General features: G+C 52.3%; 2 protein-coding genes across 2 annotated transcripts in view; both read left to right on the top strand.

The window, feature by feature from the left end:
- Positions 1-9000: 9000 nt before the first annotated feature.
- LOC309685666 (olfactory receptor 8A1-like) lies at positions 9001-9960 on the top strand (the record flags this gene model as incomplete). Its single annotated transcript, XM_082501396.1, has 1 exon — positions 9001-9960. The coding sequence occupies one exon, from the start codon at positions 9001-9003 to the stop codon at positions 9958-9960; it is 960 nt and encodes a 319-aa protein (XP_082357522.1).
- Positions 9961-18066: 8106 nt separating this feature from the next.
- LOC309685665 (olfactory receptor 14A16-like) overlaps positions 18067-26556 on the top strand; it is a gene marked incomplete at both ends in the record, with an annotated part of 39629 nt that continues 31139 nt past the window's right edge. The window contains one exon of the mRNA XM_082501395.1: positions 18067-18360. Within this exon, the coding sequence (XP_082357521.1) occupies positions 18067-18360 (294 nt within the window). The remainder of the gene's footprint in view (positions 18361-26556) is intronic.

Here is a 26556-nt window from a genome sequence, read left to right as displayed (position 1 = left end):
TTTGTGCCATTGGAGACACCCTTTGGTCCTGCTCAGCCCTGTCCTCTCTTCCTGAGCCAGGAGGGGAGATGGAACGGGGCTCAGCAGCAGTCATCCCTTTCTGGCTGGGTCTGCTGCCCACCCTGACCAGCATGGCCAGTGCAGGCTCACCTCATGGCCCCAGGGCACCACAGCCCCCTCCCTCTGCACAGCAGCACCACCAGCTCAGGGCCATGCAGGGATCACAGGGTGGGAACCAGGAACGTCAACCTGGGGAAAGGGTCTCTGGGGAGAAGGGGTGTCCAGGGGGAAGAGCAAGGGAGCACTTCTGTGCCTGCAGGGAGGAACCCATGAGAAGGAGAAAGCTCTTTCTGCAGCACCCACTCGGGGCAGGCTGCTCTGTCTCTTGAGCAGGACTCTTGTGCCGGCCTGGGGAGAGGGGCTGGCACTGAGGGGGCAGAGGCCGCCTGTTGTGGGCACCTCCTTGGCCCGAGATCAGGGCTCCTGCAGGTTCACGGACCTCCGTGTCCTCCCGCCACGTGTAGCCTCCAGCCCTGGGGCTGATGGGGAGGCTGAGAGCCCTCTCTGTTCCCCAGCAGCTGCTGTGCCCTTCAGAGGGGCTGTGGCTGTGGGGGAGCAGCCAGAGCTCTGCAGCACCCTGTGGCGGTGGGCCATGGGGCCAGCCCAGAGGGGGCTGCTTTGCGGGGCTGGGCTGGGGAGAGGGCAGGGGAGTTGGGGAGAGCCTGGGAGGGGCTGGGCTGGCCTTGGACGTGCCCGGGAGAGGACACACACCCACTGGAGTGTGTGGTGCAGAGCCCGGTCTCGTGGCAGGGAGCTGAGACATGCGGGTGCAGGAGAGAGGAGGCCGGTCTGTGCCCTCGGTGCCATGGGCAGACTGGGAAGGTGCCCAGGGCATTCGTCACCCCCAGCCTCTCTCCTCGGCTCCTTCCAGCACTGGCCACTCGCCCCTGTTCATGGGGGAGGTTTGCTCTGTGGCCATCTCCTGCCTGAGTCCTTGATAGGCCAGCAGAAGGCACATGGCCTGAATGCCAGTTGTGAGGGTTTGTTGTGGTTTGGGCCACACTGGGCACTGAAAGGAAAGACAGACGCTCTCCACCACCTCTGTCTCCAAGGAGAGGAGGGAGACAGAGAAAGAGACACTTGGGTTTAAAAACTAAACTACTTTCGTGAAAATATTAAGAATATAATAATAATTAAAAAGGAAACACTGTTATAGATACACTGTATGTAAAGTGTATTGAGCTCTCTGGATGATGATGACATCATCATCAGGCACTGGGAAAGGCCCAGAATGGACTCAGTGCTGGACGGTAACTGTATTCTGGATCTGGATTCAGGAACAGACGGATCGGGATCAAAGGCAGATGGACAGAGTCCTCCTCAGACGTCGGCCATTGCAGAAAGAGGGCTGACCCTCTGACCACTCAGCTTTTACACTGAGCATGGGGAAGATGGGGTGGAAGATCCTGTTGGTCAGTTTTGGGTCGCCTGTCCTGTCCGCTCCTCCCCGCAGGTGGGACCCCTCTATGCTCTTCTGCTTTTGACCCTCCAACGTGGCACATAACCAAGTGAGCTGCCCTTGGCTGTTATAGCAATGAGCGTAAGCGAGAGCCTCTCTGCACACCATTGCGGTATTGTGACTCTGGAAACAGACACAGTCTGAAGAAGGAGCCGTTAATTTCAGAGAGTGCAGCTAGTTAGAAGAGACTTCACTGGGAAGTATAATTACTGAACGGAAAAATGGTTCTGTTTTACCTCAAACTAGGACAGACAGGGATCTTCAGAGCCTGGGTGGGTGCAGCTGCACAAACGCAGATGTCTTCAGTCACAGGGACACAGATGCCTGGTGCCCGTGCAGGTGCCCTGACACCCTCTATCAGCAGCTCGCAAGGGGCTCTGGTCTCCTGCAGGTCGCGTGTGACATTGGCCTGTCCCAGACAACAACTCAGCTACGCCGGGGCCTCTACATGTGGCCCTGGATGTCTGCGGTCAGAGAGCTGAAGTCTGCCAGGAACAGCTTGCAACTTCTCAAAACACATGAGCACCTTTTCACCAGCTGCGATGATGGTATCTTTTTTGTAAAATGTCAATTCTTTCCCACTGTGCCAGAATGGGAATTTCCAGGAAGTGTTTTAATCGCAGGAGAAGAAATCTTGGCCTTCCCCTGGACTTGCCTTGCAGGACTTTGCCCGTGCTCCTGTGTATTTAATCTCCTGACGCTTTCCACCTGTCCTGACAAAATGACGGGGTCTAAAGGTACCTACTCAGCAGACCATCCGGACCGATGCCCTTCCCATTGTTCTCCAGTTTCCCCTTCCCCTTACTGCTCGCTCAGTCTGATCCTTCTCAACTACCCAGGTGCTGCTTGAGAGTTAGAAGCCCGCCCTTGTCTTTCAGCAGTCTAATGGGCTCTTCAGCCAAATCCTTCCGTGTGTTTATACCTATCATTTCCCATCAGTCTGTCTCCAATACTTCTACTGATGATGATGACCCCCCAAATTAAGATGATTCAAAATGCAAGGGGAGGAGAGGGTGGGGAGGAGATGGTGGGTTTGAAGCAGGGATGCAAAGCTTCTCCACAGCCTGTGTTGTCCCCGCAGGCTCTGTCCCAGGGCAGAATGGGTAGCACTCACCCAAGGAGTAAAATGGGAAGTTCAGTATAGGGCGGTGCCCCATGCTTGCATGGACATTTGAACTTGGGGCTCAGGCTTGTCTTAGAACCCAATCGCCCGGCTTGTTCTTTGCCTCTAGTCTGGCACAGGGTAATTTCTGCACTGGCTGTGCCTGGAAAACTTTCTGAGGTTAAACCACTGGCTGGATGTGGCTCAGGCTCAGTCACCTACAGCAGGATGAGCATAGTGAGTTGGTGCAACAGAGGTCACAGTCCCAGTTTCCATTTTCTGGGTCAGTTCAAACACCCAAAGGGTTGTGTGTTCTTACTCTGTTGGGTGACACCTAAATTATCTGAAAATAAGAGGAGAGAGCAACGCTCATGTTTCATAGTAGCTGGTGCCCATGCAGGCTGCTCCCGGCAAAGGGACAATGCCGCAGAAGAAGCAGTCTCTACACTGGGCACAGAGGGTCCGATGGCATACAAGTTGGTGGGGCTGAGCATGGATAGAGTTGTCATTGCCCAGCAGCTAAAGATGAGCATGGAGCACAACCAGGAGTTCGTAAGGACAGAGTAGTATGAGGGGTTGCAAATGGCGCTGCAGCAAAGGAAACACATCCCAGCACATAGGTTAAACTCAGCTGGGCCCAGGAAGACAGAGGAGAAGGTCTGTGACTTGTAAGCAGCCACAGAGACTGCCAAACATGTTAGGGGAATGACCAAAGTGAACCAAATGGCCAAGAAGGACAAGGTGCTGAGGAAGGGATCCGTGGGGGTGTGGTACTAGCGGCAGAGTCAAATGACGGCAATGGTGACTGCATTCCCCGTGACAGTGAGCAGATAAATCACCAGCAACAGTGTGAAAAGGAGGACTTTCCACTCTGTAATGACTGGAAAGGTCTTCAGGAAAAATGTGGTATGGTTGTGAGGATCCATTTTGAGTATCCAGTCAGTTGAATGCATGACAAGGGTAACTAATACCTTGTTGTGTTTTTGACCCTTCCTTCCCTTTTCTTGGGCTTCCTCTTCCTTCTTGAAATGGGAGACCAGAACTGCCCTCTGTAAGGATTCTGCTTTTCTCTGTGTTTTTACCCAATGGCATGAGACAAATATTGATCCAGCCCACTTGTCTTCAGACTCAGGAAATGCTTCTCCAGCCATGCTGGTTTGCATGGGTATTCTGGACTGCCAGCTAGGAACTGATATTTCTGGCAAAAGCTGTATGAATTCTGTTACATTTCTCATGGTGGTGTAGCTGGGCATCAAGCCTGTGCAAGTGTGCAGCCAGAGCACTTCAGTCATTAATCCCCTGGGTGGTCCAGGGACCCTCCCAACTCATCATCTATATCGACAAGAGGAGACACTGGTCTGAGAGAGGGGATTGACATGGAACCAAAGGATTGAGTTGAGTCCCCCCCTTCAAAATTAACCAGCTCAAAAATGAGCCAAAATGAGTCACCTTCAGAATTAACCAGCTCCAAAATGAGTCACCTTCAAAATTAACTGCTGGACTTGGCAGTGTTAGGTTAACAGTTGGACCGTGTGAGTGGAAACAGGTTTCTAGTCAGCAGGCTTCTCTGATGAAGCCCTGCAGTAGCCTGTGTCCCGTGTTCTCATTGGAGCCGATTTCCAACTACCTTCTGTGCGGGCGCATCCTCTGTTCTTAGTGGGCATGTGTGAATGGCAGTGAACTTCAAGCTGGAATCACCGGTGAGGAGGATACGAGGTCTGTCTTCCAGCAACTGGAGCAGGGCTGCAAACATCCTGGACTCCAATGCCTGGGTGCAGGCAATGAGGAGACCATGAAGACCAGGGTCCAGGAACTGGATAGAACCAGTGCCTAAGGCAGACCTGGGTCTTCTCCTAGAGAGACTCATGGGCTGGAGAAGGCTGACTGGCTCTCTCCTGCCCTCTGCACAAGGCTCACAGGGCCCTGCTGACCATAGACCTCAACGTTGCAAGAGCTGAGGAACTCCTGGAGGAACAGCATGGTACAACTTGGCAAAATGGGCTCTGACTCCTTGCCGGGCCTGACTCTCCAGACTGTACCTGCACAGGTTGATCAGGACACACTTCTTCAGCTGCCACCAGCCTCAGGTAGGCACCAGTGAGGAACCTCAGCTCTCTTCAGTCAGGGGAGCGGTGTCTGGAAGCAAGCTGTCTTGTGGAGGAAAAGGGTGGCCAGGGTTTCTGGGAGTCACTATCAGAACCCAAGTGGGAAAGGAAAAATGCTCTTGTTTTTGACAGAAAAGCTCATCTGGAGTTAAAGCGTGGGTCAGACCTTAACTAGAGCCAAGAGTGAACGTAAATATCATCCAGGAAAAAATTCCTTCACGTGCACTGGCTCAAACCAGATCACTCACAGAATCCCAGGATCACACCGGTAGGGTTTTGGAGGGGGTCTCGGGAGATTGTCTTGTCCCACCCACCTGCTAAACCCCCCTTCAGCTAGTGTGCCTGAAAGGTGGTGGGATCTGCCGAGGGAGGGCTGCTCATGGGCCCCTCATCCCCCCGCTCTGGCCTCACACACATCGAAAGCCACCAACAGCTGGGGAACATCTGGACCAAGGCTTCATGTGTGATCAGAGATGGATCTGCAGAGACCCCCACCAGGAACGGCTACAACCTTACAGTTACAAAAGGACTCTGCTTTTGAAGAAACCATTAGCCTTGGTAACTACATGGTTTCATTCTTATGATGCAAGTGGATGGAGACCTCTCTTATGAAGAGAGGCTGAGAGAGTTGGGGTTCTTCAGTCTGCAGAAGAGAAGGCTCCAGGGAGACCTTACAGTGGCCTTCCAGTACTTAAAGGGGACCTACAAGAAAGCTGGAGAGGGACTTTTTACAAGGGCATGTAGTGATAGGACGAGGGGGAATGGCTTCAAACTGGAAAAGGGGAGATTTAGATTGGATATGGGAAAAGAAATTCTTCGCTCTGAGGGTGGTGAGACACTGGCACAGGTTGCCCAGAGAAGCTGTGGCTGTTCCATCCCTTGAAGTGTTCAAGGCCAGGCTGGATGGGGCTTTGAGCAACCTGGACTGGTGGAAGGTACCTATGGCAGGGGGTTGGAACAAGATGATTTTTAAGGTCCCTTCCAACTCTAACCATCCTAGGAGTCTATGATTCTATAACCTGAAAGGGGAGATTCTGACCTGGAACAGGCAGAACATCAGACAGACAGACACTGGAACAAGTTGTCCAGGCAGGCTATGGAATGTCCACTCTTTGAAGTTTTCAAGACCCTACTGGGACACAGCCCTGACCACCAAGTCTGACTCCACTGGAGACAATGCTCTGTGCAGTTGCTACCCTAAATGATGTCTCAGGGTCCTTCTCTCCCTTTTCACTCAGAGGAGAGACCTGAGGGGTCCACCTGTCATGAGGAGCAAGTCAGCAGAGCTTAACCTAAGTCAGCTCCCTTAACCTAAAGCTGGAGCCAAGCAGAACCCTGTGCACCATTCCTCTAGGAGGGTGGAGTCCTAACTGTCACTCTAGATCAGCAGCTGAGCTCACTTTAGCCCCCACCACAGAATCACAGAATCACAGAATAGTTAGGGTTGGAAGGGACTTATGGAGATCATCTAGTCCAACCCCCCCTGCCAGAGCAGGGTCACATACAACAGGTTGCACAGGACAGCGTCCAGGCGGGTTTTCAACGTCTCCAGAGTGGGAGACTGCACCACCTCTCTGGGCAGCCTGTTCCAGTGCTCCACTACCCTCAAAGTGAAGAAGTTCCTCCTCATGTTAAGATGGAACTTCCTATGTTCAAGCTTGTGCCCATTACCCCTTGTTCTATCAATGGGCACCACTGAAAAAAGACTCCTCCCATCCCTCTGGCATCCTCCCTTTAAGTATTTGAAAGCATTAATAAGATCCCCTCTCAGTCTTCTTTTCTCTAGACTAAAGAAACCCAAGTTCCTCAGCCTTTCCTCATATGAAAGATGTTCTAATCCCCTAATCATCTTCGTAGCCCTTTGCTGGACCCTCTCCAGCAGTTCCCTGTCCTTCTTGAACTGGGGAGCCCAGAACTGGACGCAGTACTCCGGATGCGGCCTCACCAGGGCAGAGTAGAGGGGGAGGACGACCTCCCTCGACCTGCTGGCCACACTCTTCTTGATGCACCCCAGGATGCCATTGGCCTTCTTGGCTGCCAGGGCACATTGCTGGCTCATGGTCATTCTGTTGTCCACCAGGACTCCCAGGTCCCTTTCCACACAGCTGCTCTCCAGGAGGTCAGCCCCCAACCTGTACTGATGCGTGGGGTTATTCCTCCCCAGATGCAGTACCCTACATTTACCCTTGTTGAATTTCATTAGGTTCCTCCCTGCCCAACTCTCCAGCCTGTCCAGGTCACGCTGTAAAGCAGCACAGCCTTCTGGTGTGTCAGCCACTCCTCCCGGTTTAGTGTCATCAGCAAACTTGCTGATGGTACACTCTATCCCTTCATCCAGATCATCGATGAATATATTGAACAGCAAATAAAGGTCTTGGCCTCTGGGGAAGGTTTGGGTTTCCCCTCTCCTTAATGAGCAAAGCCTGGCACCCCTGTGGGGGGCTTATCCTGTCCCACGTTCCCAGTCTCCTCAGCTTGGAGTAAATCACTCCTTCTTCCCCACCGACCATTCATGGAGTCTAGAAGGAGAAGCTGTGAGAAGCATCTCCTTATAGTTCTGCTCCGTGAGCTGGAAGAGATCACGGCTCATTCCCTGGCTTGTTTCCCCGCCTCCGAAGAGCACAGAGGTCCAAGGGAGGGCAGCTCAGGGCTTTCATCCTCCCGGGGCTTCACTTGCACAGGGCTCACTTGCTGTGACACAGAGAGTTGAGCTGCAGCAGGAACCTTCAGGAGCCTCTTCTATAAACCCGGGAGGCACTGCAGAGAAGGGGATATTCAGATGCTGCTGAAGACTCTCAGAAGGAGATGCTGACAGGTGAGTGCAAGGACAGTGCAGCGACTAAGCCATGGGTCAGGGTCTGCAGGCAGAATTGGAAAGGGGAGGATGGAATGGGGAAGAGGCAGGAGATAGCCCCCAGACCTTGCCTTTCATGCTCCATTCCCCTCAGAGGAAGAGCTGTGACATCCTGCTGGGGACTACAGGTAGGTGCTGGGTTTGCTGAGGTGGGTGTCATTAATGTGCCAGTGGCTCTTTGCACAGCGGCCACTAGGAAGTGGGGCCATGTGTCTTGGTACAGCCCTGTCCTGCACGTCTTCTTATTCCAGCTCACTCTTTCCTCTGGATACCCTCCCTGGGTCCTTGACGCCACTGAACAGATACAGGCAGCGTGGTTGTCAGTGCAGAGACAGAGCTGCGGGGCATCAGCTGATGGGCACTCGGACACCTCCGTGGACATGAAGAGGTTGGAGAGGAGGGTATGGGGCCAGCGTGCCAACACACGTCCTTTAATGTCTCAACTCTTATTCTCTCTCTGTCTCTTTCTCCATCTTGCTTGTGTCTTAGGGCTTCACCTCAATGCCTCAGCTCTCTCACAGCTGTCTCTCAGCCATCCGCATGGGGTGTGATTTACTGAGAGCACTGACTCTGGGGCACCCTCCCCATGGAAGCACCTTCTGGAACAATGCATCCCAGTGTAGGTGCGCTGAATCACTGAGTCAAAGGGCTCCTCCGTCCCAGGAACTCTCTGGGCTCACCAGGTGCCTGCCTTGGCCATCTCCAACTCTCTGTCAAATGTGTGAAGTTTGAGGCAGAGCACCATCAGGGACAGTGTTTTGTCTGACCCGAGTATTATGGAAGCCCAGAGAGGTGGTGTGGGCTTTCTCTTTCAGCCACAGGCGTTCCCTGGGCAGGCAACCAGGTGTGTATCAGGCATTTACTGGAAACCTGTGCTTCATGAGGATCCTGCACTGCCTCAGCCCCCACTCACCCCCAGGACACTCTTGTGTCTTCATTGCAGTGCTGAACAGGGAGCCCTGAGCACTCAGGTGGCAATGCTGAGGTCAATGATGTATTCCCCTAAAGGCTTTTTTGCATGATGGAGTTTTCCTCCCTGGCCCATCTTTCTGTTGCTTGAAAGCAGGATTTGGCTAAACCTATGCTGGCTAGTCCTGGCAATAACTTCACGCATCATCATCTAATGTGATCAAATGAACGTTCTCTTTCATTCCACAGAAATAGGCACCTCGATGCGGCAACTCACCTCTCTAATCAGAGGAGATTCTTCAAAGAAGAGCAGTTTGGCCCTCTCAAAGAACCTTTTCTTGCCCATAGTGCCCCTTAACCAAGTCGGAATTCAGTCAAATGGGGGAAAACCTCCATGTTGTCTCTGGCAGTGACTTCTTCCCAGTTCATTTTCACAAAAAACACAGAAACGCATGCCCTTCCCCAGGTTCCCTTCCTGCCTCATGGGGAAAAGAAGGTCCTACGGCACTTCATGGAGAAAGAAGAATGGGACAACCAGACCTCACCAGTGGTGTTCCTCCTGCTAGGATTGAGTAACGTCCCCAAGCTTCAGGTGCCTCTCTTCATCCTCTCTCTCATGATCTACACGGTGACCATGTTTGGCAACATCCTCGTTGTTGTGCTGGTGGTGGCACATCGGCATCTTCACACTCCCATGTACTTCTTCCTGGGGAATTTATCCAGTGTAGAAATCTGCTATACCTCCACTATCCTGCCCAGGCTGCTGGCCAGCTTCCTAACCAGGGACAGAACCATTTCTGCTCAAGGCTGCATGACGCAGTTCTTTTTCTTTGGCTGTTTTGCAGGTGCTGAGTGCTACCTGCTGGCCACCATGTCCTATGATCGGTACTTGGCCGTATGTCAACCCCTGCTCGATGCAAGCCTCATGAACTGGAAGCTCTGTCTCCAGCTGGCGGCTGGGTCCTGGCTAGCAGGATTACTGATGTCTACCATAGTCACTGGACAATTTTCCAAGTTACACTTCTGTGGTCCCAATGCAATTGATCACTTCTTCTGTGATTTTGCCCCGTTGCTAGAGCTCGCCTGCAGTGACACCACCGTGCTTAGACTGGTGACTTTCATAATCTGTTTTCTGGATGTAGTCGTCCCGTTTGTAGTCACTTTGGTATCCTACATCTGCATCATAGCTGCGATCCTGAGGATCCCCACCACCATGGGGAGGCAGAAGGCCTTCTCCACCTGCTCCTCTCACCTCATGGTGGTCACTGTTTTCTATGGCACCCTCGTCGTTGTCTATATGATACCCAGGACAGCCTCACTGAGGCAGCTCAATCAAGTGCTCTCCTTTTTCTACACCATCCTCACGCCCATGGTCAATCCTCTCCTCTACAGCCTGCGGAACAGGGAGGTCAAGGGGGCTCTAGGAAATGCACTCAGAAAAACTGTGGCCTGCGTCGAGAGCTCATACTAGTTGAGATCCACCAGGAAGGCACAGGTTGTGGGTCTCCTTTGACCAAGCATGGACAATTCGTAAGTGCATATTTTGTGTCCCAGGTCCATCTTTAGAAGTGCAGAATCTGTGGACTGGTTGTGGAATGAGAAGTGGGAGAGGGGAATTTGCGTCTTAAAGAAATACAGGTCTGGTGTTGAAGAGTGTCAAATCTTCCCTGGCTTGCTTCCTTCTTTAAAGTAAACACGATTGTGATCCTGCAGGTGGGAGCTGTGAAATGCCACACCTGCCCAGGAGTGGGAGAAAACTTACGCTAAACATGCTGTTTCCTCTTCCGTTACCCAGCCAAGCTGAGGGCTGCCATTCTTGCATGCCTGGGACTCCTCAGGGCACCTCCCTATTGGCAGTGAGAAGTGGGCAGCTGAATCAAGCCCCGCTAGTGGACACGTCTAAATTCCAGTAGATGCATGCCAGCCCTCGTGTTCTCTGGGCTTCCTAGCAGAGGACAACTGTGAAAGCTAGTCTGACAGGGTCACCCCCCCGAAAAGAAAAACCAAGATCCATCTTCAGAAGAAAGGCAAACAAGCTGGGTCTTGGCTTCCCGATGTTTTAACACAGCAATCATCACTTTCCCCCTTCTTTCCTCCTCCTAATCTGTCTCCCCCTCTCCGACCCTCCTCTCCCAATGTCTTTACTTTTTTGTTTCCCACTGGCTGACTGAGGTATGGCAAACTCAGTCCTCCTGTTTTCTTCTTTCTTGCACAAGGGAGCAAGGTCAGCTCCTGAGGCATGACTGAGTACACACACCCCCAGCAGCGGGCATGCCCCATTTCCTGCCCTGAGGCACGCACACAAGATGGAAATGTCTCCATCATCCCTGATTTGCGCAAGGGCCTTTGGCCCTGACATACTGCCACAACACACTTATTCCTCCTCCAAGCACAGACGAAAATTCCTTCCCACTTCCAGGCTCAAATCACAGTTGCAAGAATTTGCTGCCCTTCAGAAGAGGCCTTGAGCTTCTTGGATCTTCTTGGTGCTCATGGCAATGTTCTTGGCTGCCTCCAGGGTTGATGGGCTTCTTGTCTATAACAAGGACATTATGACAAACTTTTAGGAAATGTTTGCTTTTCTGTCATTCCGACATGTAGAAAGAGTAGACATAGAAAAGAGTGAAATACACGGAAATGGATGCTGAGCTAAGGGACAGTAAGAACCAGGTGAGACACCCCCATAGCTGTGGCTTCCTGGCAAGAAGCCCGTCCTACAAAGGGGCTCCAGCCTCTGCCGCTCTGGAGTGGGGAATCAGCAGTGTCCATGCCACCTGGGGACACACACAGTGCCTTTTGAAAGACCACCCTTCCTCTGAACTGCTTTGGATTTGTTCTTGAGGATGGGGTATCACGGCTCACACTGCAAATACTGATTTCACTGGCACTGCCCAGAGCGGCTGTCCAAGATGCAAACTGCTGCATTTAGATTTAGGCAGATTAATGTTTGTGGGTGACTTTGGATTGTTTTTTTGTGATTGGTGGGGCTTTTGCTTGTTTAGTTTTGGGGGAGGGTGTTAATTTTTTTAGATACTGATAGGGAACTCACACAACCGCCTGAAGGATTGTTGGAGGATTACTGACAGAAGGCCCAGCATTTCTTGCATCTCAAGGCATGAGATGCCAGAGGCCAAGGGAAAGATGGTTTGGACACTACCTTGGGATTTGGGGAACAGATATGTGCTCCCCTCTCGCAACACCCTGCTCTCCTCAGTGAGGGCTGTGAGAAACTCTGCCAACCAGGTCTGAACTCACATTTGTCTCAGGTAACTTATGTCTAACTGCAGCCAATGTGGTCCAGCCAGCTCAGGATTTGAGTTTCCATTGGAGGACAAATCATTTCAATTCACACTTCTTTTCCATCTTCACTCTGACACTGAATGTTGTGTGACACAACTGTTCTGGCTCTCCGGGAAGGATGGGCAAAAGTTTGATACCTGAACGGGAACTTTTGCCCTTGCTGGAAATAGGAACGCAGCAGGCTCGAGCCAAGAGACCCAAGAAACAAAACTTCCCATAGGGCCAACTAATGAAAACTTCCCACAGGTTGTGGGACCTTCTCTTTACTGACAGAGAATTAGTGAGTCTGGAAAATACAGCTTCAGCTATTTTTCCCTCTCTCTTTGTAACTTGGCTCTCAGAATTTATGTAGAATAGAATCATGGAATCATAGAATCATAGAATCATGGAATCATAGAATCATGGAATCGTTTAGGTTGGAAGGGACCTTTAGGATCATTGACTCCAACTGTTAACCAAGTCCCTCAGCACCACCCCTACATGTCTTTTCAATACCTCCAGGGATGGTGACTCAACCCCTTCCCGGGTAGCCTGGTCCGATGCTTCATAATCCTCTCAGTCAAGACGTTTTTCCTAATGTCTAATGTAAACCTCCCCCGGTGCAACTCGAGCCCAATTCCTCTTGTCCTATCGTTTGTTACTTGGTAGAAGAGACCAACCCTCACCTGGCTACAACCTCCTTTCAGGTAGCTGTAGAGAGCAATAAGGTCTCCCCTCAGCCTGCTTTTCTCCAGGTTAAAAACCCCCAGTTCCTTCAGAAACTTTGAATCTGCTTTGCCACTTTGAAACTGTCTCTGAAAAACTAGCTCAGGATACATTTTTTATATTTGATTGAGCCCCAATTAATGTGCTGCATTTAAGTGAGTTTCCATATCTGGAGCAGCTTTGCACAATGTCTGCTCAAAGAGGAGAAATAGCTCAGCCTGCAGTTGGAAATGGGTGAAGCTGGGGGCAATAAATGTGTTGCTTCAGATAATATTTGTTACGCATAAAATACAAAAAGGTTGTGAAGGTGAATGGGCAGGAAAGAAAGGGAAAACTGGTCACCCAGTGGAGCTCTGCAAGAGGAGGAGCTGTACATAACATGAGGCCATATAAGTGGGATCAGCATGAAGAGAAGACAACTTTTGTAGGGAAGATGTTGCAAGGGAGTACCTTGACTTCGCCCAACTGCAAAACAGAGTTTGGGCATAGGCCAGAAGTGACGGACAGAGTTGTCCTGTGCTAAAAGGACTTCTCTGAGAGAAGGCTTGTGGAATTTTCGTTGCAGAGATTTGAGGCAGTCCTTTCAAGATCTAAGGTGGCTGAGCTTTGGAAAGAAGGAAGAATCAGGATGCATCTCAAGGATAGTTTGGAATTAGTTGTACTATCTTTTCTCTCTCCTATAATGTAAAGATTACAATAGTGTCCTTAAGTCATCCATGCTCCATATCTTTGTTCCCTCCTTTTATGAAGAGAGGGAGGTGGAATAGGGGAGTAGTTTCTCAGGCCGACGGACAGATCCCCGGTTAGTGAAAAGGCACAAAGGCAGGCAAATCGGTGATCACACCAGAAGATTACCTGCGTTTCCATTCTCGGAAGTCCAAGCTGTGCAGCAGAGAGCTCAGAGCTGCCTTCATCTGCCCCGCATTCCAGCATGGAAAATGAAACTAATCTAGTCCAAAAGTTGGGTTTGATTCTCTTCACATCCTAAAGCACCACATGGGGCTGGAGACAGGCAGGACACTGAAAGAGGAATCACACTTCCCCACTTCCCTGGACAAAATCTTAGGTGCTTGTGGGAATCTCAGGAGGCATGGCATACCGATTTCTGGGTTCAACGAGCTGGTCAAATGCCTTGTCCCCGTGTCTGTAATGGTGGCTTCGATGTTGGGCTCTCGTGTGCAGTGTCTGCACAGGGACGCTGCTGTGTCTTGAGCAACCTGCTCGACCTCAGAGCTAGCCCTGCTTGGAACTAAAGGTCGATGTAGAGACCCACTGATCACAGGACAGTTCCACCCTGAATTGTCCCATGAGCATCTGCTGTAGCCACCCTCACATGCAGGCTCAGGGAAGGGCTGTAGGGAAAGGGTTTGCTGGTGTCTGTGGTCCAGCCTCCCACCAAAGGGTGGGAAATCGCCAACCTCAGACTCTGGTCGGCTGTGACTGTGGAGCTGAAACCTGAAAACCTCCAAACATGGAGATCAAAGATCCTCTGGGAGGGTCCCACTGCAGTGCAACACCACCCTCCTACTCAGTTCTCACTCTTATGTCCTCCAGGTCATTATAAACATTTCAAACAGGACAGGTTATGGTATCGACCCCTGCAGGACCCTACTGGCGAGATACCTCCAGGCACAGTACCACGCAGGAACCACATGCCTCCAAGCCCAGCAGTTCAGATCGTATTTTACCCACCTGCTTATCTACCCATGCAGATTCTACTGTCCTCAGTTAGAAACAAGCTGGGGGTGATGCTGAATGCCCTTCTGACTTCCCAGTAAAAGTTACCGCTCTCTCTGCCCAGCAATCCTGTCCTTTCAGCACAGAAAGCAAAGAGGATGGCCAGGTGCGATCTGCTTTGGGTAAAACCCGTCACCTTCTGTTTCAAACACACAGAAAAAGGCCCTGAGTGGACATGCTCTGGGGCACAGCCTTCAGCTCCCCTGCTAATCCTTTGGGGCATGCACTTTTTGGGTGCTGCCAGTGAGCAGACAATACCCCCAGTCTCCGTGATCTTCCAAATCACAGAGTGACCACTGTGACACTGGCTGCCCCCTCAGCTCCCTCAGCTTCCGCCCCTCCTGTCCATAGACTGGTAAGGATTGTGTTTGCTCGAGGACTTGACCCCAGCCATTGCTGGTGGTTCTCCTGCAGGTTCCATCCTTGAGCACGAGGCCTGGGAGACCTTGCTGGGGCAGACTGAGGCAAAGAGGACATGGGGTATTTCAGATCTATCAGCACCTGTTCTTACGAAACTCAGCAGTGGCCACACAGTGGCTTTGTTTCTCCTTGAACTGTTCCTGAAGGAGTAAGCACTCATTCTGGTGCCCTTGAATTGCCTTTCGGGGTTAGATTGAATTGAGATGTGGACTATAGCTGAGCTTGGAGGAGGCTGTCCTTGAAGACCAGCTGGACTGAGCTCTGCCACCATGTCACAGCTCTGTCTGCCACAGGAACGGCTCCAGCTCGTCCTGTCTGTGCCCCTGGCTGAGATCATTGCTGCACGTTTGGGCTGAAGCCCCCCAGCTGTGGCACCAGGCAAGCCATGACTTGCCATAAGGAATCCTGGTACCAAGAGTCCAAGAACCCGTGTGTGCTACTGGTGGGACAAGAAGACGGGGTACTCATGGCCAGCTCTTCTTCTGCTGGGAGAAATACCACTGCTGGAAGTAGGTGTCTCTGCACAGCTGAGGGAGGGAACATCAGAGTTTGCATCAGCCTTTTTCACAGGCGTTTCCCCTGGAGCCCCAGGGACACCTCCAGGAAGCCCAGAGGGGACAGAGAGAGTGCCAGCGTGGGCTGGTCCTCTGCTGCTGAGCTGGGCCGGGCTGCTGGGATGGAGGGAGCTCCTGGCAAGCGGGCAGCACTGCAGAGAGACAGCTCTGCCCAGGAGCAACTCCTCTGCACAGCGCAGCAGGGCTGAGGGCACTGTCTGCAGGCAGCGAGGGCAGAGCAGAGTGTTCACCAGGGGAGACATCTCCACAGCCCTCGGCACAGTAAGTCTCTGGCTGCGGGGCAGTGCAGCTGCAGCTCCTGGCACCATCTACATCTGGCACCTTCCATGGCTGGGGCAAAGGAGAAGGACGTGCTCCAGAGTAGGGCTTCCCTGCCCCACCATCAGAGGCACAGGGCACGATGGCTGCCTGCTCCTGGAGATGTCTGCAGGAGGTGACACTGGGTGTGCAGGCAGGGGTGGGCAGGGCTGTCCTTGCCAGCAGGGTCCCTGCCCCCCGGGGGCTGTGTGCCGGGGCAGGGACTCTGCCGCCTGCCAGGGTATGCTCTCAGCCTGCCCGGGGAGCTCCCACGGCACTGTGGGGAGAAGCTGTGGGTGGAAGGAGTGACCGCCAGTGAGGCAGATTACTTCTGCTTTTGCAAGGGAACTGCAGGGTTGAGGACTGGTCCCAGCTCCAGGTCACCCCAAGGACATTTGCAGAGGGTTCTTTTGAAAAACAATGTCAAGGAACTATTCACCTGCAAGGGAACAAGTCTATGCTGTGAGTTTTCTCCTCTTGGTCGGCTGGATGGGCAGGGAGAGATGGGAATGGATTTCTCCACCGTGCACAAGGCTCTGAGACCCCATTTGTTGATAGGACTTGTCTGAGGTTCTCGTTAACCCCTGCACACGAAGATGTCCCTGGGCAGTGCCCTGATGCCAGGAGGGGTCTGCAGGGCAGAGCTGTGCACGCAGCAGGCGGAATGGGGTCTGTGAGCATGAAGAGGGAGGAGATATGGGGAGAGAGAAACAGGTCCTGGCCAAGACAAGCTCCAGGTAAGAGAGTCATGGGCAGGGAGGAAGAGAGCCGGGCTCCCAGAAATGCTGTGGGAAGGGGGATACAGGCATCTCCCTGCCCTCCCCGACAGTGCAGATGCCTTCCCTGGAGCAACCCCTGGTCCCCTCGCTCACACAGCAGAGCCTCTGCCCTTCGTGTCATGCGGGTTTGGTCATGAGTTGCCTTTCCAGCAACCTGACCACCACAGAGGAGATATGCTCAAGTGTCCAACTGTGTCTCCCTCTCCTGCCTGCCCTGGCAGAGGTACTTTGGCATCCCCTCTCTCCCGTCTGCCCTTGTTCTTACTGTTACACTCCCTGGTGGGGGGGGGCTAAGGATTGAAGCGCAGCTGAGACACCAACACTGCACGTACTTTCGTGCACGTATGTCCATGGAGGAAAAGCAGCCAACTTCCATCCTGTCTGCCTTTGGCGCTCTGGGAATCACAGTGTATGCGGCTGGAAATGACCTGATCGTGCCTTCAGGATAAGCAAATTTAAGATAAGTGATTCCTTCTTTGAGGGGTCCTGCTGGGCTGCAGGCTGCCCTCCAGAAGGACACAGTTCTCCCACGGCATCTCTGTGTTATCTAGCAGTCCCACAGAGAAGACATCGTGGTGCTAAAGCCATGGAAACGCTGCTGGGCAGCTGTCTGTGGGCAGCTGTAATGAGCCCTCTGTGTCCCTGGCTGGGAGGGCAGAGCTGAGGTCTTCCTCAGGTATGATTAGAGGGGCTGAGGGCTTTAGAGAGATGCACTTGGAAGGCGCATTCCTCTGCTCTCACCAGTGCCACAGAATCGTAGACTCCTAGAATGGTGTGGTTGGAAGGGGCCTTTACGGGTCACCTAGTCAACCCCCTGCAATGACAGCCCGTTTGTGTCTCAGGACCCACAAGGCGCAGCAGGATTTCTGTCTTAAAAACACTCCTAAGGTGTGTTGGGGCAACTAAAACAGTACGAACACAACAAAATCCCCACAGCTCTGCTCTGCAGTCTGGTGCATTGGGAGCCACAATGCTGAACAGCTCTTTGCTATCAAAAGTGGATTTAATCTGAGATCACCCCAAGTTCCTATTTTCCTTTTGCTGTAGGACAGGTCTGAGTCCTGCAGAGCCAACAGCAGAACCTCCTGTTCTCTGGGGCACCCTCAGACAGCACCAATCTGAGCTCACAAAAGGTCTTCCTGGAAAGGTAAAAGTGGTTTGGGGGTGTTTTATGAGAAATTGAATAGATTATACTCAGAGAATTCCAGCTCTGGAGCCCCAAACAAAAGAAGGGCATGGACCTGTTGGAGTGGGTCCAGAGGATGGCCACAAAGATGATCAGAGGGCTGGAGGCCCTCTCCTATTAGGACAGGCTGGGAGAGTTAGAGTTTCTCAGCCTGGAGAAGAGAAGGCACCAGGGAGAACTTATTGTGGCCCTCCAGTAACTAAAGGGGCTACAGGAGAGCTGGGGAAGGACATTTTACAAGGGAATGTAGACATAGGCTGAGGGGGAATGGCTTTCAACTGGAAGAAGGTAGATTTATATTAGGAAGAAATTTTTCACTTTTATGGTGTTAAGGCACTGGAATAGGTGTCCCAAAGAAGTTGCGGAAGCTCCAACCCTGGAGGTGTTCAAAGCCAGGCTGGATGGAGCTTTGAGCAACCTGGTGTGGTTGGAGGTGTCCGTGCCGATGGCAAGGGGGTTGCAACTCAGTGATCTTCAAGGTCCCTTGCAACCTAAACCATTCTATGATTCTATGAATTCTACCCTAACTTGTCACTGTCTTTACATTTTGAAAAGGTCCCTGTGCCCAAAAGAAGAAAATGCCCAATGGCAGCTCCATCACCCACTTCCTCCTCCTGGCATTTGCAGACACACGGGAGCTGCAGCTCTTGACCTTCTGGCTCTTCCTGGGCATCTACCTGGCTGCCCTCCTGGGAAACGGCCTCATCATCACCACCATCGCCTGCGACCACCACCTCCACACCCCCATGTACTTCTTCCTCCTCAACCTCTCTGTTCTGGACCTGGGCTGTATCTCCACCACTCTCCCCAAAACCATGGGCAATTCCCTCTGGAACACCAGGGCCATCTCCTATGCAGGATGTGCTGTCCAGGTATTTTTCTTTTTCTTTTTTATTTCAACTGAGTATTTTCTCCTCACCGTCATGGCCTATGACCGCTACGTTGCCATCTGCCATCCCCTGCACTACGGGACCCTCCTGGGCAGCAGAGCTTGTGTCCGCATGGCAGCAGCTGCCTGGGGCAGTGGGTTCCTCAATTCTCTCCTGCACACGGCCAATACATTTTCACTGCCCCTCTGCCAGGGCAATGCCCTGCACCAGTTCTTCTGTGAAATCCCCCACATCCTCAAGCTCTCCTGCTCACACTCCTACCTCAGGGAAGTTGGGCTGATTGTAGTTAGTGTCTGTTTAGCATTGGGGTGTTTTGTTTTCATTGTGCTGTCCTATGTGCAGATTTTGAGGGCGGTGCTGAGGATCCCCTCTGAGCAGGGACGGCACAAAGCCTTTTCCACGTGTGTCCCTCACCTGGCTGTGGTCTCCCTCTTTCTCAGCACTGGAGTGTTTGCCCACCTGAAGCCCCCCTCCATCTCCTCCCCATGTCTGGATGTGGTGGTGTCATTTCTGTACTCAGTGGTGCCTCCAGCAGTGAACCCCCTCATCTACAGCATGAGGAACCAGGAGCTGAAGGATGCCCTGTGGAAACAGGCCCAGTGGACGCTGTTTCACTGACAGTTACGTGCTGCCCCTTCTCTGCACATTGCCCAGGGCTTATCTTAGGCTGTGAGTCTGTTTTTTTGTTTTGTGATAATCCTGCTTATAGATAATTTTCTGAGTTTATGCTGCTTGTCCTGAGGCTTGATCCTACTGTGTCTCACCCTTGCACAACACTCTGTCAGGTGTGGCCTGACAGATAACAGCTCTTCAATGAAAGGGCATCTCCCAAGTGCCGTGCCTGAAAGATGGACTGTTCCTCCAAAGTTGCTTCCAAGAATATGTTCAAGGAATTGGTCTTTTAATGAGTCTCTTCTCCGTGTGTTCCCAACGTTTTTGGAGCTAAACTGATGGTATCATTGAGTTCCACTGCACCAAATATTCTGGATTTAAAAGCGCTCTTCTTGGTGTCAAATTGCAGGGGAGACAGTCCATGAGTTCCCATTACCTCCTCAGTCTTCTTCATGTATGACAGGACTGACGGCATATACAGGATGTTCTGGAAATGCATTTTTGAGGGGAAGGGGAGGCGGGATTAGGGACTCGACATATGCCATTGGGCTGGAACGGATGGAGACTCCAAAGGTGAAACACCCTCAAAGGTAAAGTCCACCAATATAAAGCACTGAATCAATGTGTCCACGCACAAGGACGCTGCAGTGCCGAGGGAGTCAGCAGGGCCTCATCAGGCACAGGGAGGGGAGAGTGGGGAGATGCAGGAGGTGCCTGAGAGAACCCCAGGGCCAGGTCTGCTGTGCTGTCCTGGGGCGTGGGGCTGACTGGGGAGAGAAGGGGGCAAATTCAGTCAGGGCTGGGGATGAGGCACAATATGAATTCCAGAGAGGCAGAGAGTGACCAGCCTCTTTTTTCTCATTCCCTCAGTGCCAGCACGAGCCCTGGGGCTGATGGGCAGGCTGACCTCCTTGTCTGCCCCCCAGGAGCTGCTGCGCCCTTGGGAGGATCTGGGGCTGTGCGGTGAGTGCCCAGAGCTCTGCATCAGCCCGCGGCGGGCAGTGCTGTGGGGCCAGTCCAGACTGGGCTGCTGGGCTTGGCTGTCCTGGGGAGAGGGCTGTGAGGTGGGCAGAGCTGGGCAGGGGCTGGGGAGCTATCAGGGTGGCTGAAGTTCCCTCTGAGGACCAGGGCTTGTGAATGTGAGCCTACTCCAATCTGTCTATAGAGGGCCTTATCCACTCGGTCTTCTTGGTACCCCCATGTACTTCTCCCTCCTCAACCTCTCTGTTCTTGACCTGGGCTCCTTCTCCACCACTCTCCCCAAAATCATGGCCAATTCCCTCTGGGACACCAGGGTCATCTCTTAGGCAGGACGTGCTACACGGGCCTTGCTGTTTGTCTTTTTCATTTCAGCAGAGTTTTCTCTTCTCACCATCATGGCCTATGACCGTTACGTTGCCATCTGCCATCCCCTGCACTACGGGACCCTCCTGGGCAGCAGAGCTTGTGTCCTCATGGCAGCAGCTGCCTGGGGCAGTGGGTTCGTCAATTCTCTCCTGCACACGGCCAATACATTTTCACTCCCCCTCTGCCAGGGCAATGCCCTGCACCAGTTCTTCTGTGAAATCCCCCACATCCTCAAGCTCTCCTGCTCACATTCAGACTACCTCAGGGAAGTTGGGCTTCTGGTGCTTAGTGTCTTACTAGCATTCGGGGCTTTTGCTTTCATTCTCTTTTCCTATGTGCAGATCTTGAGGGCTGTGTTGAGGATCCCCTCGGAGCAGGGACGGCACAAAGCCTTTTCCACGGGCATCCCTCACCTGGTTGTGATCTCCCTGTTTATCATCACTGCCATGTTTGCCTACCTGAAGCCCCCCTCCATTTCCTCTCCATCTCTGGACCTGTTGGTGTCATTTCTGTACTCAGTGGTGACTCCAGCAGTGAACCCTCTCATTTACAGCATGAGGAACCAGGAACTCAAGGATGCCCTGTGGAAACTGATGACTGGTATCTTGTCAGAAGCAGCACTGAACTGCCCATCTTCTAACATATCGCACATGATGTAACTCATTACAGGCCCAGATTGTCTTTAGTACTTTTTTTCCTTTCATTTATTTGTTTTTTAGCTTTTCTGGGTTTTGTTAATGCTGTCAATAAAAGTGAAGAATCATCCTTTATCCTATTGCTATGTCAGGATCCGTCTGTGTTGTGGGAGCCACAGACTTCGCGTAGATAAGAAGCTCTTCTCTCTTTGTTTTTAAAAAAATGAAGGACCCTGCACTGACTTGTTTGTCTGACATCCTTTCTCCAAGAACTTCTCTGGAGCTGCAGGGGCCACGTCTGTGTGCTGAGGTGAAGGGGGCAGGAGCCACCCGACCTGGGTCTGCCTCCCAGCCTGACCAGCATGGCCCTGGGCACCACAGCCCCCAGCTCTGCAGAGCCGCACCACCAGCTCGGGGGCTGTGGGACACCTGGGGAGGGGTGCAGGAACGGCTGGCCAGGCCAGCACGGATGAGCTCTCTCGGGAAAAGGCTCTGAGGGGAGATGGGCTGTGGTGGGAGAAGAGCAGGGCACCGTGTGTGTGCAGGGCAGCCATGGAAAGCGGAACCCTTTGCTCTGGTGGGACAGCTCGGGGCAGGCTGCCCTGTCCGTGGGGCCAAAGGACCTTCCTGAGGGTGCCCTGGGCCAATTCTCTCATGCCATCCTGGGAAGGACGTTTGGCAGGTGGGGCTGCAAGCTGCCTGGGGCAGAGATCTCCTCATCATGCCGGATGGGTGGAAATTCTCACTGGCCTCTGTGTCCTGCTGTGGGACCAGTCCCAATGGGGCTGCTCTGCTGGTCTGTGCTGGCAGAGGGCAGGAGGTGTCCAGATTCAGGGAGGGTGTGGGCTGGCGGGGCTGGCAAGTGCCCCAGAGAGGAAAAACCTCAGGGAAGAGCTGAAGTGGGGGAATGTGCAGGGTGGGGGCACACAGCAGTGTCCTGGCACAGCCGGGCTCCTACAATGGACATGAGGGACCAGCAGAGCAGGGTCTGGGCTGTGCCTGTGGTCAATGGACACGCCGGGGAAGTTGTCCCAGGGCCATCATCACAGAATCACAGTACCACAGAATTTCCTAGATTGGAGAAGACCTGTAAGATCACATAGTCCAATCATTACCCTAACACTGACAAGCCCATCACTAAACTATGTCCCTCAGCACAATAACTACATGACCCTTAAACACCTGCAGGGATGGGGACTCCACCACTGCCCTGGGTAATGCATTCCAATGCCTGATGACCCTTTCAGTAAAGAAATTCTTCCTAATACCCAGTCAAAACTTCCCTTGGCGCAACTTGAACCATTTCTTCTTGTTCTAACACCCGTTACCTGACAGAACACGTCGACACCCACCTCTCTGCAACCTCCTTTCAGATATGTTTAGAGAGCGATAAGGTCTCCAATCAGCCTCTTTTTCTCCAGGCTAAACCACCGCAGTTCCCTCAGCCGCTCCTCATAAGACATATGCTCCAGACCCCTCACCCGTTTCGTTGACCTTCTCTGGACACGCTCCAGCGCCTCAATGTCCTTTTTGTGGTGAGGGGGCCGAAAGTGAACACAGTACTCAAGATATGGCCTCCCCAGTGCCCAGTACAGGGGGCAAATCACCTCCCTGGTCCTACTGGCTACACTAGTCCTGATACAGGCCACGATGCCGGTGGGCTTCTTGGCCACTTGGGCACACTGCTGGCTCATGTTCAGCTGCTATCAACCAACAACAGAGGTCCCTCTCTGTGAGCAGCTTTCCAGACACTCCTCCCCAAGCCTGTAGCATTGGCGGGGGTTGTTGTGGCCAAAGTGTGAGACGCAGCACTTGGCCTCATTGAAACTCCTACAGTCTGCCTTGGCCCATGGGTCCAGTCTGTCCGAATCCCTCTGCAGAGCCTCCCTACCCTCAGGCAGATCAACACTCCCACCCAGCTTGGTGTCATCCGCAAACTGACTGAGGGTACACTCCATCCCCTCATCCCGATCATTGATAAAGACGTTAAACAGGACTGGCCCCAGCACTGAGCCCTGGGGGACACCACTCCTGACCGCCCGCCAACTGCAATTAACTCCGTTTACCACCACTCTCTGGCCACGGCCTTCCAGACAGTTTTTTACCCAGCAAAGCGTGTGCCCATCCGAGCCATGAGCAGCCAGTTTCTCCAGGAGAATGCTGTGGGAAACAGTGTCAAAGGCTTTACTAAAGTCCAGATAGACAACATCCACAGTTTTTCCCTCATCTACTGAGCACGTGACCACGTTGTAGAAGGAGATCAGGTTAGTCAAGCAGGACCTGCCTTTCACAAATATCTTTGATAATGTGGGACTGAGTTCCACCTGTCTGTATCAGATTTTATCCCACAGTGAGTCTGCAAAACTAGAAAGGGCTACTGCGAATGTGTCAAGAGAATTAGAAAAAGCCATTAATGAGGGCAGGCAGTATGACAGCCTTAGAGGAAGAAATCAAATTTTTATCAAAAATGGTAATATAGAATGGCTTAGCTCTAGAGCACCCTTTAGAAATACAGGACACAGTAGGTGCGTTCTTGAATAAGAGCTGCTGGGGTTTTTATGTCAGTCAAGACCAGAAAAACAAAACTGAGAGAAACAAGAGAAAGACTCATTTAAAAATATTACACGAAATAGGGAAGGGATCTCCCCTAAATCTCTTTGGGTGGCTAACCTCTTGGCTCCCAGACTTAGGAACAGGACTGTGAACTGAAAGGATTTGGGTGGTTGTATTCACTCTCTTGTTTTGCTTTCTAATTAGATGGGTGTGTTTACAGTGTAGTATTACCTTATGAACTTGAGTTACGACTTTAATAATGAAGAGTATAGTGTGACCCTGACGGTGAAAGGAAAAGGAGGGACTGTTAGGAAAATCTCATTCCCGAACTATTGTAACAATTACTCTTTAGAGTACGAAACTGTATGAACTTTCTTAAGATATACAGCGTTTCTATTGCGTACTACATAGCCATGGTTCAGTCAGCATGACTACAGGACCCAGCTCATTGTCGGGAGGAGAAGACAGGCCCCAGCCTGAAGAAGAAAGGATACTCCAGCACTGCGCGGATGACGCCAGCCTCCCAGCCTCTCTGACACCCCTGTGAAACCCTCCCCTGATCTGGCATCAGAGATAAGGAACTGCAGCAAGACCGACTCCAGGGACGTCTCCATTAGGAGAGCAGCAGGTGGATGATGATGCCACAGCATGAGAGTTGCTTTGCCAAACAGCAGCCTGCGTGTGCGTGTTAAGTAGCGATCACTCAAATTGTGTTGTACCTGAATGCTCTAAAGGTATAAGAACCATGTGTGAAACTGCATTTGGGGTGTCCCAATTTGACTGGGACCACTCGTGCTCGTGAACAGAGAATCACTCGTGTAATTCCATACTTTGTGTCCCAGTCTCTCTCCTGGGACAGCATGGGCAGTTGGAAAGTTTTCATGATGTTATCCTCGAAGGTCGAGAATTGTCCCCAGAGGTGGCCCAGAAGGCACTTGACTGCCTTTATGGTGCTGTCCTCCCAGGCAATGATCGTTCAGGAAGGACTCTGACTGAAACCATGACTCGAATAGGACTGCCTCAAGAACATGAGAGAGATGTGCCATCCTCCCCTACGCAAGATGGTCCCCATTTCGAGCCCAGTCGAAAGGAACGGGTGGTTTGCAAACTCTTTTGGGCAAGGATTTCTGATGCTTGTGCAATGCCTCACACAACTGTGGCCTGGGCACTCATAGACAACAGATACCTGATCATTTCCATAGTGTCAGTGTCAGTGTGTGTGCCTTCGGAAACCATGCACGTGCTAACAAGCAATGGGATTTGGGTGAGTGGTGTGTATGTTCAGTGAATATGAACTTCAAATTTATACCCTTGTGAAGGCAGGATTTCAAAAGTTTCAAGCAAAGTCCTTACTGTCAAAAATGCTGAGTTTATTTTTTCTAAGGTAAGAATAACCTAGACTTTCCTTGTTTTAAATAAATGCCCTCTGTCCCCCCTTCCACTCTTCCTTGCCCAGCAAGACTGCAACCTGCTGCCTCCTGTTCTGCAGGTCGTGAGCCATCCATTGCAGAACAGCCTTGAACATGGCCTCTTCTTTCCCACGGAGCTGCTCCTTCTGCAGGACGCACAGGAGGTCATTGACGGAGAGCTCCAGAAACTCTCTCGACACCCTGATCACCTTTTCCAAGTGATGGAGGATGAAAGCATGGGCTTCTCCTCGCAGGTCAATAATAAAGTCAATAATAAAGGCAGTAGTAATACTCGGTGAATCTCCAGATGCCGACGCAGTTCTCCAAGCACAGCTGGGACTTTAAGAACTCGCAGCGCAGTCTGACGATGCCCATGACGTTGAACTGGTCGGCCGCTATCAGCAAACGTTCAACGTTGTCGGCCGTGACCGGTACTGTGCCGGTGTAGGCGTACTTGGTAATGAGCCGCATCATTTCAGGTGAAGTGCCGGGGATTTTATAGACAACGTTCCCGGCATTGCTCCAGTGGGTGGAAAACAAAGCCCTTTTCAGGGCTTTTTTCAAAGCAAAGTAGTGCTGGGGGAAAAGCATCTTTCTGCATTAAACCCGGACCCCGTTATCCCCTGTGCCTCCTTCCTGGGGCACCAATTTGGTCATGAGCAGTAGCCATGCTGGGAGGCCGTGGGGTTTATTAATTCATGTGTTACGAGCCGGTTGTTTTAACAAGGAGTCACCACCTCCAGCTGTGAACAGAGAGCCACAGGGCCAGTGCCCTCCTTGCTTCAACAAGACCACCAGAGAATGGCGCTGTGTGGGGAAGGAACACCTCCCGCCCCACGGCAGACAAGCCCGGCTGGCCATGCTCCAGCCCTGCACCGCATCGGGGGGTTTGTCAGACACCGCTTCCAGCGCTGTTGTGAGATCTTGGGTTGGGGATGAATTCCAGTGTCCAAGGAGGCACCAGTACTGTGGGGAAGTGCTGGAAAAGAGGTTCAGTGCCGAGGGAAGCGCTGGAGAGTCACTAAGGCAGCGTGACACAGCCTGGGAAATGCTGTGTGTCCCCATCCCCTCTTGCTCCAAGCACTGACCTGAAGTATTGACTGCAGCTACAGAGGATGTTCTTGTGAGCACTGAACTCAATGCCATCCACGCTGATAACCACATCGCAGAGTCTCTCCTCCAGGCAAAGCTCACTGAAGGCGGTGCAAAGCACAGCACTCATCTTCCTCTCCCTGGGTGAGGATGAGTGTCGCTGGGAGCCAAGCTATCGCCCACGTCACAGCCTGTGGCAGTGGAAAGTGCTTCTCCTGGAGGTGCTACAGCGCTTTGTCCGTGCCCTCCCTCCAATATCGTCTCCCAACCCCTGCCTGTCTGGTGGCTCTGGAATGTGCCCCAAAGTGAAATCACAGGCGCAGGGGTGACCCGGGACCGACTGTGAGTCCCGTGCAGCTGGTGCTTTACCTCCATGTTGATTCATGGGTGGTGGCAAATGCTCTGTGGGTGTGGTTACAGCAGTGGGAGCAGAGCACCTGGCAGTGCAGAGATAGACCCATCTGGGCTGTTGAACTGTGGCAAGACATTGCTGCCCGGATAGAGAATCTGGTTGTGAAAGCACATCATGT

The sequence above is a fragment of the Vanellus vanellus genome (assembly GCF_965231255.1).
Source record: "Vanellus vanellus genome assembly, contig: HAP1_SCAFFOLD_185, whole genome shotgun sequence".
In the NCBI taxonomy this organism is placed as follows: Eukaryota; Metazoa; Chordata; class Aves; order Charadriiformes; family Charadriidae; genus Vanellus; species Vanellus vanellus.
Note: the sequence above shows the minus strand (reverse complement) of the source record. Positions and strands in the feature narration are given on the sequence as shown.